This window comes from Podarcis pityusensis (assembly GCF_964106645.2).
Source record: "Podarcis pityusensis genome assembly, chromosome: 6".
Classification (NCBI taxonomy): Eukaryota; Metazoa; Chordata; class Lepidosauria; order Squamata; family Lacertidae; genus Podarcis; species Podarcis pityusensis.
The window spans coordinates 53271680-53284976 of NC_138030.1; the positions used below are offsets into that span (position 1 = coordinate 53271680).

The window sequence follows — 13297 nt, forward strand, 5'->3', positions numbered from 1 at the left end:
AATGCCTTTTACAAGATTAAAAAAGCAAAGCAAAACTCAACAACTCTTGCTACAAGCTGCAGTGGTAGGGAAAATAAACCCCACCAAGGTCCACCACTCACTGTGACCCAATGATCATGCAGTCAAACTTCCACTGTATAGACAAGAACACTCCAGGCTTCCTTCTCCCCTTTCCACCTTAGCAAGTACCATAAATACATGCTTACTACTTTTACACCAATCCAATACTGAGCAAGTACCAGATAAAGTGGTTATCACTGATGAGCAACTCTCCTCCTCCCCAAAGCAGTAGGTGTGTGTATTATAAACTCAGAATTCTTCAGACAGAATAAGCATCAGCATTTTAAAAAATTCATTCTACCAATTTCAAAGGAGTCCTTTGAAATTCATGATTCTTGTTGCAAATCAAATCCTCCAAATTACATTAAATAAGGAGACTCTCCTATTATCCCCTCAGGCTCCTAAGTATTTAAATCCTGCCACCTGCACAAGGCACTCTATTGTGAAAACAATAGATCCATGCTGCTGGAGGGGTTCAGTGGATGTCTCTGACATCCCACTACAGAAGTGTGGCACGGGAAGTGATGTTGCTGGTGGTAGATCCTGAAATGTGTCATGAGGGGGTAGAGCAGGGCTGGCCATAGATCTGCTAGATCAGGGTTTCCCAAACTTGGGTCTCCAGTTGTTTTTGGACTACAACTCTCATCATCCCTAGCTAGTAGGACCAGTGGTCAGGCATGATAGGAATTGTAGACCAAAATCAGCTGGAGGCCCAAGTTTGAGAAACCCTATGCTAGATCCTAAGTTGATCCACACGCTTTTGCTGCTAGCCTGGAAGCTGGTGCAGCAAAAAAGTAAACACTGTCTCTTCTGTCCTGGCCAGCAGGGTTGTAGATGCTTTGGTCCCTGGCCCCACTCAAGATTGCTCTGTCATCTGTGAATAATTCATTGTTGTGTTGTTGCTCCTATTGGCAGAAGAGGTACTGCCAAGAGATGGAAGGCTATTCGTTTCTAAGGCTGAGCCTTCTTAATCATATACCCAAAACTGCAGTGTCTCTATTATTGGATTAGTAGCAAATAATAAATGAAAGGAATAAATGAAATAGTAAGCAGTAAAGTGGAAGCTCTGAGAGTGGGCACCAACATATGCTTCTTCAGAATTGTCAAGCCTTCAGTTGCCATGGTAGCAGGTTCCTAAAGAAACCAAAGATGTTTTGTGCCTTACCACAGCAATGGTCCAAAAGAAAAGCCTTGAGAATTAAATAGGCAGATCTTTTCTAAAAAAACTAATTTGCAAAACAGCCCCTTTTCTAATGATCATACACAAAATTAGTGTCTCTGGGGGAAATATACCCACATGGGTCTAAGATCAATAGATTATTTTTATACCAGCAATAGGAGAGAGGAGGAAAGGGAGTTTTCTTAGAGCTTTGTTTAAGCTAAAGGATGAATTATCCAGTTTAAGAACCCATGCAGACACACTGCAGAATTCTTGCACTGCGGGAATACAAACTCCAATATTTATTTGTTGGATTATTTGCACTTGCTTTCCCTCTCTCACACACAGCAAGAAATGTTTTAGTGGGTGAGTTAGGCAAGAAGAAAGCAATATATAATCAAGTTATAATTTCATCTGCAGGGCTGAAAAGTGATTGAAACTAACAGAAACAGCAGCAAAGTGTTGCACTGTATCCTTACCTCCTGTTGCTCAAGGTTCCGGCCAGCCAGCCACAACATGCTCCACGATAGTTTAAAATATAAGGGGTCCAAGGAGGTCAGTTCACTCGGAGAGTTTTCCATTTTTCTTTTCCAAATGGCCCATGGTTCCAGGTTGTCACTTAGCATGTTCAGTGCTCCTTGGGCTGCTTGTGAGGAGGGATTATTCCCTTTGTTTAGACCTCTACTCTACTGTGAGAGAATCTCTGCATTTCTAAGGCAACATTTCTACACCTAGGATTAAGGTCCACTGAACTAAATGGGGCATACTTCTGTATAGGACTGCAACATTACATCCAGTTTGAGAAAAGGGGATCTGTAGAGTAATTCAAATAGTAAAAAGGAAACAAACCACAACAACCCAGTTTAGAGATGAGGTAAGTTTAATTCTCAGTACACTATTAATTAATGTGTCACATACATAGGGAGATTTCTTCCTGAGTTTTCCAATGCCTTTTAAAAATCATTAGCTATGGAGCACGTTAAAACTGTACCAGCTTAAAGTACATTTAAAAACCACAGTATATAATAATATAATTAATAACCTTCACTAATGGTACAATGTATAAAAGACCTTAAGTGTAGCCATTCTTCATAGGCAGTAATAATAAAAGCATATAAATACATAACTTTTATTTAAAGGCAAAACGTGAAGATAGGCAGGCTGAGTTAGGATAATTGTGATTCAGATCCTTCTAGCATATTGACTTTGTTGCATCTCCTGCTCCTTCAACATGAACACTGATCTTTTAAAAGTTAGATTCTTCCCACTTTTCACAATTCACTGGCCTAAATTTTCAGCAGCTACAAGCAAATTTAAATAATGTTCTTGAACCTGAGGTGAGCAGCCTTAGTACTTCCAATAAAGCAAGGCTTCTTAAGATACTGAAGATGAAGTCACTAGCTTTGTGTTAAAATAAGACTATTGTGGGACCACAGGTGATTTTCAAACCACCAACTTAATCCTCAGTGGTATACTTAATTTAAAAAACAATCTGATGTTACTCCCATAACTTATATTGCCACAAACCCACTCAAAAGCTCATTGCACTGGCGCCTGCAAGGCTTGAGATGACCCAAGCCTACTCCAAACAAATTCTCTTGTCTGAGATAATATGGGAAGGGATGCAGACAGGGCAACAGCTGAGTAAGAAGTCATAGATGACCATGAGAAAATGTGTGCTACAAAAAATGGCATATACAAACCCTGAAGACTCCCCTTCTCCACCTTCAACTATATATCTGTAAATAAGTATGGAATGTATATTTCAACAGTGTGAACCCACCATGAACCAAATTAAGGGCAGCCCCATGCTGGCTTACCCATCTCAATGGTATATCTTTCTGCTTACTAAAAAAGACTTTTTACCAAAATTGCACTTAGAAATTACATTGCTAACCTGGAGGACCACTGTCCAAGCAAACAATTAAGTGCTTCTAAGGTGGTTGGAGATGGTGAAAACCGTTCTGCAAAAATGGAGGATGACAAAGTTTAAAATTAGAGCATGCTACAACACAAACCTCATTTGAAGCAAACAATCATAGGATTAGTTTAGCCAGCCAGGAGAAATATCTAAGCAAGGAGTTAGGGGACCTCCCCAAATCAGGACCAGTCCAAATTACGGTCATGATGTGGGCACTGTGAAGGAAGCTCTTCCTTGTGGTGGCACTGCACATAGAAGCTTTGACATCACTGCTAACCACCCGTCCAAACACACAAAGCAGACCGCATAAGCAGTGCACTGTCACGGTGCTACATGCCACTAGAGTGCACATAATTACAAGCTTTCAGACACTCCCATTTCTGTGTAGACCACCATCACAGGAAGCTTTGCAATGGTGCTCACACAGGAGTAGTAACATTTTGATCTCTTCTGTAGGTCATAATAAAAAGGTACATTCCTTGTGGAAATGGTTTATAAAGAATTAAACCCATCGCTTCAAGCAATTGCAAAAGTAGATCACCTGGAAATGTCAACAACGAAACAGGAAGGAAGGTGTTACTGAGGATAGGAAGTATTTACATCCCTAGGGCTGGTTTCAAAATTCATTTTTGACAACACTTTTTAAGATGTAACTTGTAACAGGTCAAAACATTATTTTGATGTGAGGGTGGAAATAACCCAATTCTGATGGTATTATCTCTGCATGAACCTTCTGAATGTCACACGAGCAGACATCCAGGCAAATATAAGGCCCCTAATAAGTTACAAGTACTACTGAAAGCAACCACCAAAGGTAAGTAGTTTGTACATTTAGTTCAAACTCAGAACTTATAGCAAAGAAAGCTAAAAATGCAGATAAGCAAAGCTTCCTAAAGGATGGTCCACATAATTATTTGGTGACTGCAGGTAGAGATCTGGTGTTGTGCAACTATTTTAAACTCATTCAGGAGCCTGTGAACTCCAAGCCACATTTCCACTATTCACAGGGCTGGTGGCAGAGATTTATCTTCTGGTTACAGAACACTGTGTGCAAACATTGCCTTATGTGGTTTGTTATGTCAGTAACACAGCAGCAATGTCATTTAAGAACATCATATAATTCAACACATTCATTAAAAAATAAAAATAAAATCCCAAGGAAATAGTCCCTTAAATCATTTCATCATAAACTTTGTTGGGAAAAAAGTCTTTTTAAAACACTGATGCACCCATGAGTTCTTTAAAATGACCATACAAAAGCTGACCCCCAACTCTGGCAAACAGGAAATGTACATCAAAGGGCTGCATGAGGGGCAGGCTGGAAGTCGCTGCTTTTCGTGGCCTGAGCCATGGCTCTGCGTTTGGCAAGGCGGGATTTGGAGGGGGGAGAAAGCTTCATGGAGCAGAGGGCCTGGGTGATGCTCTCTTGCTCTTCACTGAGCTGATTCTCGTGCTGGGAGAGCTGACGGTTCAGGGCAATGGCCTCAGCTGCAAAGAGAGTCAGCTCTTTCGTGCTGCTGTTCCTGTAGGTGAGGAAGGAAAATTTCAGTTGAGACCTTAAAGCTGGCAGAAAGGCACAGGTTGTCTCTTCACTGCCTCTCTTATACATAACTAAGTTAAGTTCTGTGATTAATTTCCAAATAAAGTAAGAACCACAGTAAGCGGTAGTCCTTCAGACAATGGAAGTCACGTGCTCTTGGCAAAGAGCTCTTCTGACTAATGCAGCCCACTACTTTGTCCCTAAACTCCCCTGATTTGATTGGATCCACCCGACAACCACCCTTTCATCTAGCTGTGTGAGAAGCTCAGGAAAGGTTACCTTTGGAGAACCTGTGGCGTAGGCAGTCCTCTTTCAGAAGCATGCTGCACACAATGGAAATGATACGAGATTAGTTGAGGATCCTTAGCAGAAAAATGGATCCTTACAGAGTTCACTATATGGAATGACCATTTATAAACAGATAAAATTTCAGGTGAATTAGATAGTCAGATACAGGCAATGAATATAGAAAGAGAGATCACAAGAACAAAATACGTAAGACTTTGCATTTTGCCCATATCAACATAAGGAGAACCTGGTTCTTCCTAAATTGAACCTAGAATTAGTCTCGCGCTAAAATCCCCATTCAGGCTACGGTGGAGATATTGAGGATGCATGGAAATAATTTAGGCCTTTACTAGCGGCTGCTAAAACGTGAGCCACATGGCTCAAGGCTCAACCACTATTCACTTTTATAACCTAGTACATGACAAAGATATATCCTGTGCAGAAACCTGCGCTTATTACTGATGCTATATAAATAAATGTTGTTGAAAGGCTTACACCTTGTACTTACACCTTGTACCCATGGATGCTGTAGAACCTGAGCGGCACTAAGCCTCTCCTTGGCATCCCGGACCAGTAACTTTGAGATGAGATCCTTAGCATCACTGGAAATATGAGACCAGTCCTTTTCAGGAAACTCATACTTGCCTTCCTGGATACTCTCAAACAGCTTGCTCTAGAATAAACACACACACACACATATAAATATACTACGTTGACAGAAGTTGACGACTTAAAACTTTCATTTCCAACCTTTTACAGAATGACCCAAGTCACCTTAAAATCCTTACAGCCCTATATTCCTGAATTTTGATGGAAGACTAGCATTGCTAGTCTTTATTAATTGAATCCATATCCCACCCCTTTGCGACAAAGGAGCTATGGGCAGCAAACAGTATTTGCTAACACAGCTTTAGAATGGAACTCTGCATGTCTCGAGGGCAACAACATATAGCCCTTCTCCAATCAAATCGCTTCTGAAGATGTGAAGAGGTGGAAATTGCTGCTACCTTCCTCCACACATGCCCAACATACTTCTCTAGTTACCTGGCAAGTTTTGCAGGCTTCGCCCCTGTCCCAGCCACAGTCTGCGCCACAGTTCCCCACAAACGGTGGGTACCCGCTGAGCATGATATACAAGATCACACCCAGGCTCCACAAATCACAGCGCTTGTCGTAGAATGTGGCTTCTTCTGTGAAGACTTCCACCACCTCGGGGGCCATGTACTCTGCAGAACCACACTAGCAAAGCACATATGAGAGAGTTAAGACAGAAACAAAAACCAAGCCAAATGAAAGTGACAGAAAAACTTCTGCTAACTGCACCAGGTCTTTTGTTTCCAAAGGAGCATCTAAAACATACTGATCAATAGATGCTCCTCTGCTTGGTGGTTGCTATTTTTAGACCATTTTAATACATAATTTTTTTAATGTTACTACATTAGATTATTATTTTTCACAAAACTGTTGAAACCTCATTGCTCTCTGAACATCTAACCTTTTCATACAAAGCTGGCAGAGTATAAACCCAGCATAGGGAGTTCTTCTACTGATACTTTTGAATGCATCGTTGAGGAAATCCAAGGCAAGATACAGTGGTGCCTCGGAAGACGAAATTAATTCATTCTGCGAGTTTTTTCGTCTTGCGAAGCACGGTTTCCCAAAGTCTTCAAAATCACCAAAGTCTTCAAAAAAGGCTACCACACCGCGTGCTATGAGTTGCTCCTCGAAGTCACCCTGGGTATTAACGGTTTTAAGAAAAAGGAAACAAACTTGCAAGATGTTTTCATTTTTTTCGTTGTTCGTCTTGCGAAGCAAGCCCATAGGGAAATTCGTCTTGCGAAGCAACTCAAAAAACGAAAAACTCTTTCGTCTTGCGAGTTTTTCGTCTTGCGAGGCATTCGTCTTGCGAGGTACCACTGTAATGGCCAGGTGATAGGTGGATGCTAGGACAGTGGTCAGGAGGGAACTAAGTACTCAGTACTTGCCCTGTTAACCACCTACTTTACCACAGATGCAGATCGTTAACAATCTGAAAATTCAACCTACTGCAAATCATTCACTCCAAGGCAGGCAAATGCAGACTCCAAAACACCAGGAACAAATCTGTAGCATAAGTCTAATTCACACTCATAACACATTACCAAGCCAACACATTCAAAACCAATGATTTTCACTCATGGCAAATTTCATACTCCTTGCAAATAAGCATAAGATTGCTGGTTTGCCACCCACAACTCTGGCAATAAAATACTGAACAGTTGCTGGGCAACAGCAAGACTTATGCAGAAGCAAATGATATCATGAAGGATTTTAATTCTTAGCTATTTCAGTAATTATTCATTAAAAATATTGCTTAACTGCCCTTTTTCAACAGATTCCAGGGCAGTGTACGAAAGTGTGAATACAATTATTTCACACCACATTGGTATTTGAAAAAACACAATTTTAGACTATTTCTGCACAGTAAGAAATTGTTAATGTGGTGACATAATCTATTCTTGCAATACTTTGGACTTGCAAATATGAAGTGTGTATATATTTGCTTCCACAATTCTACATTTTTTTCAGGTTTCCTGCTCCCTTAAATCATTCCACTCATTCTTCTTTCATGCCCATTATGTCTGGAACAACCTCCCCAAACAGCTTGCTCGTTCTGTCTCCCTCCCTCCCTCCCTCCCTCTCTCTCTCATTCAATACCACTGATTCTGTGAAGCCATATGCTGAAATGTAATTGAATGCATATTCACTGCCCCCCCATGTTTACCCAAATTTATAACTTTCTCCCTTTCCCTCTATTTTATCCCATATCAAACTTTAGATTGCAAGTTCCTCAAGGCCTTTCTTTTTGTTAAAACACCCAACACATTGGTGGTGCTATATTAACACATATATTATTTAATACTAACGAAGTTAATGCCTTTCAGATCAAACACATTCATTTTGCAGCTGGTTCTCTTAAACCCTTAAAATCAATATTCCCCTAAAAGGATGGTGAAATATTAGCATTATCAATATAATGTTAATGATTGGTTAACTTGCCTCCAGTAAAACTGTGTTATGCTGCAGCAGAAACTTCCCACACGCCCATGTCTACCAATTAAATACAGCCCTGAGCGTTGGCTTGAGGAAGAGCCATAGTCTCCATGGTACAGCACACGGGTTACATATGCAAATTTGATCCCTGGCATCACCAGGTGAGACTGCAAAAAGTCTCCATCCTGAATTCTGGAGAACTGCTACCAGTGAGTGCAGACCAGGGGTAGCCAACACGGTGCCTTCCAGATGTTATTGAACGACAATTCCCATGAGCCTTGGCCACCGCTACTAAAGATAAAGTATGATGGATGTTGTAGTCTAAAAGCATCTGGAGGGGCACCATTGTTGGCTACTTCTTGTGAGGGCAAGACTGAGCTAGATAGGCCAAAAGTCTGACTTGGTCTAATGCAGCTTCCTATTCTCCTATGCAGCATTTAAGTCCTTCTCCACAATGTGTCATTTTTGCATGCTACCAGCCACATATGCCAGTCTTGTGACCCAGAGGCCCTCACGCAAATGGCTGGGTGGCAGTTTGGTCCCATAAACTGGAAGCAGATCTCATGAATGTGATGTTACATTTCTTTGCAGAGATTGGAGGGAGAGGGAGAAAGGAAACACATGTAAGACACCTGTCAAGCACCTCTTTTGAAGTCAGACTTTGTGCAACATCATACATACTAGAACTAGGGCTGGAGCACTATTACTATGTAGGAAATTGTCTCTTTTAGTTGCAAAAATTGAGCATGCAGATTTGAAGGTTGGGTGAGATTTGCTATACACACTTCACATAACTTAAGAACAATTGCCCTTCAAAAGACTAGTTTACTTTGAGTGCCCTTTAAAAAATATGAAGTTGTCGGGGCACCAACCATATGATATCTGCAAGAGACTGGAGTACACTCAACCAACATGTCTGAAGTTCCACCTTCAGCAATTCTGCTGAACTGCAACTTGATTACTATGCACATTTGTGCAACTTTGGGGCACAAAAGATTAAGTGTCGCAGATAAGATGCCCATCCTTCTCCCTGCATTTCAAGAGGATAGCTAATACACAGTAGTCTACATACTGGAGTGGTCAACTCAGGAGTAGTGATTGGAGTACATGCGCTGTTGAGTTTCACCCCACTTCCAAGGTCAAAGTCACAAATTCTCACTGGCGACACCTGAAACGAGGGAAGGAGAAAAACCAGAAACTAATTCACTCAACCCTGAAATCCACCTAACAACAACCAAAAGGGTATCACAAAAGAATGATGTACCTTACTGGGAGATTCGCACAATATGTTTTCAGGTTTTAGGTCTCGGTGAGCAATACCTAACATATAAAACAAGAAGAAGTGAGTTGTGTCAAACTTAAAAGAAAAGAACGGCATTTGCTTCTTGGTGTTAACATACAGGCTGAAGCTGTAATCAAGCAGGTTGCAAGCTGCACTGTGTGCCAAACCAGGATACTAGGGTACAGTCAGCCAGGTTGAGCAGCCCTAAACGGCCACAGTCACATGGGGATGGAGCCCACGCCATGCCTCCTTCCCCTGCCAGCACTGATCATATTTCTGAGAAGGGCAGTGCCAATGTAAGATGAGGACAGGGCATCATCTCCTTCCATGTGACCAGAGGCTTCTGACATTTCCAAGCAGCATGGAAAAGAGCCATGCTGCAGTAGTTTTCAAGACACTAAATTAAATAGAAAGGGGCTTTGCTGGGAGGCTTGAACCCGCCACAGGAAATCCTCATGTTGTATAAAGTATGTAGCACTGTTCAGATGTTTAAGAAAAATATGTACTGAAAAAAAAGTTTATTTTGGAACTTTCTGCACAACACTAATACAGTGTCTTACATCTAAAAAGCAGCAAGGGGGGAAAAAACAAGCTTTCTACTGCAGCAAGGTGATGAAAAACAAGCCTCTCTCACCTTCTGAGATTTCTATAATTTTAAACAGCAAAATGATTAAGTGCTGAATTGCAACGATTGCTTCAGTTTCCTGTTTAATATTGTGCATGCTATTGTTTAATAAAGATGTTAATAGTACACAGTGGAACCATAAACTAAATGACAAAAATCAAGAGATATGGCAGTAGATGATTCCAGAAACCCGTATTCCCACTGCATAGCTTCTTTCCCAAAACATAATTTTAACAGCTCTGCATGTAAAGTCTTTTGCAGGGCATCACTGCTCTTGCCATTTCTCTCCTCCAGTGAGCAGCAAGCTCCATGGACAGTTTAAAAAGAAACAAGCCACAGAATTCGCAAACAGCAAGCATTCATACTACTCCTAGCTCACTATTTGGTTTATGTAAAATATTTATACCCTACATCTTCCACTGAAATCACAGCCTCCCTATGGCTTAGTATCGATTTAAGAATAAAACACAATAAAACTACAAAACATTGAACAGCACCATAAAATATTGAAATGTAATCTTTTTAACCGGCTATCTCTACACGCTGAAAGAAGTGGAGAAGCATGCCGGGAACAGTGAATTCCGTACTCTGAATGCTCCTAATGAGAAGATCCAATACAGCAGCGGTATGGTAGAAAGCCTCTTTTAATGACCTCTGTGTGCAATTATGTACACAATCCCTCAAACATCCGAGTCTAAAACCATTTAGGGCAATGATATGGGACCTGTGATTCCTCCCTGCCCTGATACCCTGGATGTTGTTAAGACTCCTATTGGTGCAATACTTTCATAGGACTGAGCTCCCAATAACATTTTGTTTCAACTGAAATTTCTGGACCCTTTCGAAAGGCAAACCCAAAAAGAGTGTGTCTAATTTCAAAGCAACAAATGAATGTGTAACTGTGGCAAGGTCAGCCTTTTCTAGGAAAAGCTGCAGTTGATACACCAGTTGAAGATGAGAAGAAGTGCCCCTGGCTGCAGCCACTTGTCTGTCTAGTTTACAAAAGCTTACGTCATATGGAATCTGTTAGTCTTTAAGGTACCCTAAGACTCTTTGCTCTTTTTGCAGACTAAACACAGTTCCCTCAAACACCTAGAACGTGTCAAACACTTTCTTCCAGATTGGCTTCACAATATTTCCACCTCCATCTCATCTGGATGAAGCTTCAGTCTGAGAATTAAGCTTCAACTTGCTGGATGAGAACATAAGAACATAAGAAGAGCCTGCTGGATCAGGCCAAAGGAGAATCTAGTCCAACGTTCTGTTCTCACAGTGGACAACAAGATGCCTGTGGGACGGCTGCAACCAAGACACAGGGGCAACAGCCCTCTCCTGTTCATGACCCCAGCAACTGGTACTCAGAGGCACACTGCCTCCAATTCTGGAGCCACTAGAAGTCTTATCCGTCATGAATTTGTCCAATCCCTTTTCAAATCTGTCTGAATCAGTGGCTATCACGGTATCTTCTGGTAGCTAATTCCACCGTTTATTTGTGTGTTGTGTGAAATACTTCCTTTTGTCTTTCTTGAATGCTCCAACATTCAGCTTCCTTGGGTGGCCCCGGGATCTTATGAGACAGAGAAAAACAACTCTCTGGCTACTTTCTTCGCATCATACCTGATCTTATGCATATCAATCATCTCTCCCCCATACTCAACTTTTTCCCCTAAACGATAATGCACCAAACACTGTAATATTTCCTTAGAGGTGAGTTGCTCAAACCCTTTTATCATCTTGGTTGCCCTCTCCTGAACCCTTTCCAGCTCTGCAATATTCATTCAGAACTATACAAAGCACTCAGGTTCACATAATACAATATAGTACTGGCAGCTTTATTTTCAATCCATTTCCTAATGGTCCCTAACATAGATTTCTCTGTTTTCACAGCTGCCACACACTGGACCAACATAGATTTCTCTGTTTTCACAGCTGCCACACACTGGACCAGCATTGTCACCGAGTCATTCACCGTGACCTTGGGACTCCTTCCTAGTTGTCACCGCCAAGTTAAACCCTCTGTGTTGTTTAAAGATATCATGCACTGATTTAGGACTTTCACTGCTCCCCTGGAGTCAAATAGAAAGGAGAACTAGAGCTATATGTCATCAACATTCTGAGGATAGCACACACACAGACACCACTGCCAAAATGCCAATGACCTCTCAGTGGTTTCAGATAGAAGCTAATAATACAAATTTAGTTTGCATAGGCAGGCAGACATCCCCCCTATATATACTTCAAGAAACAAAGGATGTCTTCATAGCCCTGTTACACCTCATTAAGTCATTACCAACAATTATTCAGTGCAGATTACAACCAATAGCTTCATCTTCTGTTTTCACCTCAAGTCCACCCAACTTGTGTTTGACTCCAAGCTTCAGTCCTTAACCACTCTAAACAAAACATCTCTGCTTCAGTATTTGTTTTCACTTTCTCCATCTCAAGTCAAGCTATTCAACTCAGCAATGCTATTTCCACAAATCAATTTCTCCTGCAGACTAGCCATTCAAGCCCCTCCAATTCTAAGCCCTCAAATGGAATTCTGCCACCTTCAAAGCACACTGGTAAGTTGTTGCTATGGTGGTACCAGAAAACAACATACCAAAGTAGTTACATCAGTTTTTAATCAAATTATGAGTAAGAAAACCCCCTCAATCTTTCTTTTAGCTTTTACTTGGCTTTTAACTTTTAATTTAGCATAAAAAGAATATTCTGGAGATCTAAAAGAGCAAAATTAAAATTTCTGGCATGAATGATTGGATGGAGATGGTTCTCACACCAGTTTCTCTGAAATTAAACTGCTTGCCTGGAAATTAACAGCTGCTCATTTGTGACGTAATGTCAGATTTCTTAAAAGGAAAAAAATGCATAAATTACTGGCCATGCATAAGACACACCCAAATAATATCAGTATAGCAAAACCAAACTACTATTACTAAGGGATGAATCCAGACAGTTACTTCTACTTAAGTTTCCATTCAAATCAATGGGAACTAAATCTAACCCTGGAAAGATCCAATCCTAATAAAATGCAGGAATCTGAAAACCATGCTTAAAATTGTAGAAAAATGTATAATTTGCTTTATGATTCCTGCAGCAACACTCTCATTGACACATATTTTACACGGGCAAAATGATAGCAAAGTGATTTTGGGGGCACTGCAGGCAGTTCCCACAACAAATGAACATGGCAGGTCCTCTGCCACTCCAGAACCAGATGTATATAGCTTACATTTATCACTAAACCCTTGATACCTGCTCTCAGGAACATTTGTAGTAATGAACTGGAGCCTTAAACTTTTAAAAGCCTACTGCAAAAAAAGCAGTTAGCTTGCAGAAGTATTTATCAACCTTAATTTGCTCATTATCCCTAACTCAAGAGCTTGATC

General features: G+C 40.9%; 1 protein-coding gene across 3 annotated transcripts in view; it reads right to left on the reverse strand.

The window, feature by feature from the left end:
- Positions 1–2081: 2081 nt before the first annotated feature.
- The window catches only part of MKNK1 (MAPK interacting serine/threonine kinase 1), a 37377-nt gene continuing 26161 nt past the window's right edge, over positions 2082–13297 (reverse strand). For all 3 annotated transcript variants that reach the window (XM_081009507.1, XM_081009506.1, XM_081009508.1), the window contains 6 exons: positions 9266–9321; positions 9074–9169; positions 6013–6207; positions 5477–5641; positions 4960–5003; positions 2082–4663 (listed from right to left, as the gene is read on the reverse strand). In XM_081009507.1, the coding sequence (XP_080865633.1) occupies positions 4435–4663; positions 4960–5003; positions 5477–5641; positions 6013–6207; positions 9074–9169; positions 9266–9321 (785 nt within the window). In that variant the 3' untranslated portion in view covers positions 2082–4434. The remainder of the gene's footprint in view (positions 4664–4959; positions 5004–5476; positions 5642–6012; positions 6208–9073; positions 9170–9265; positions 9322–13297) is intronic.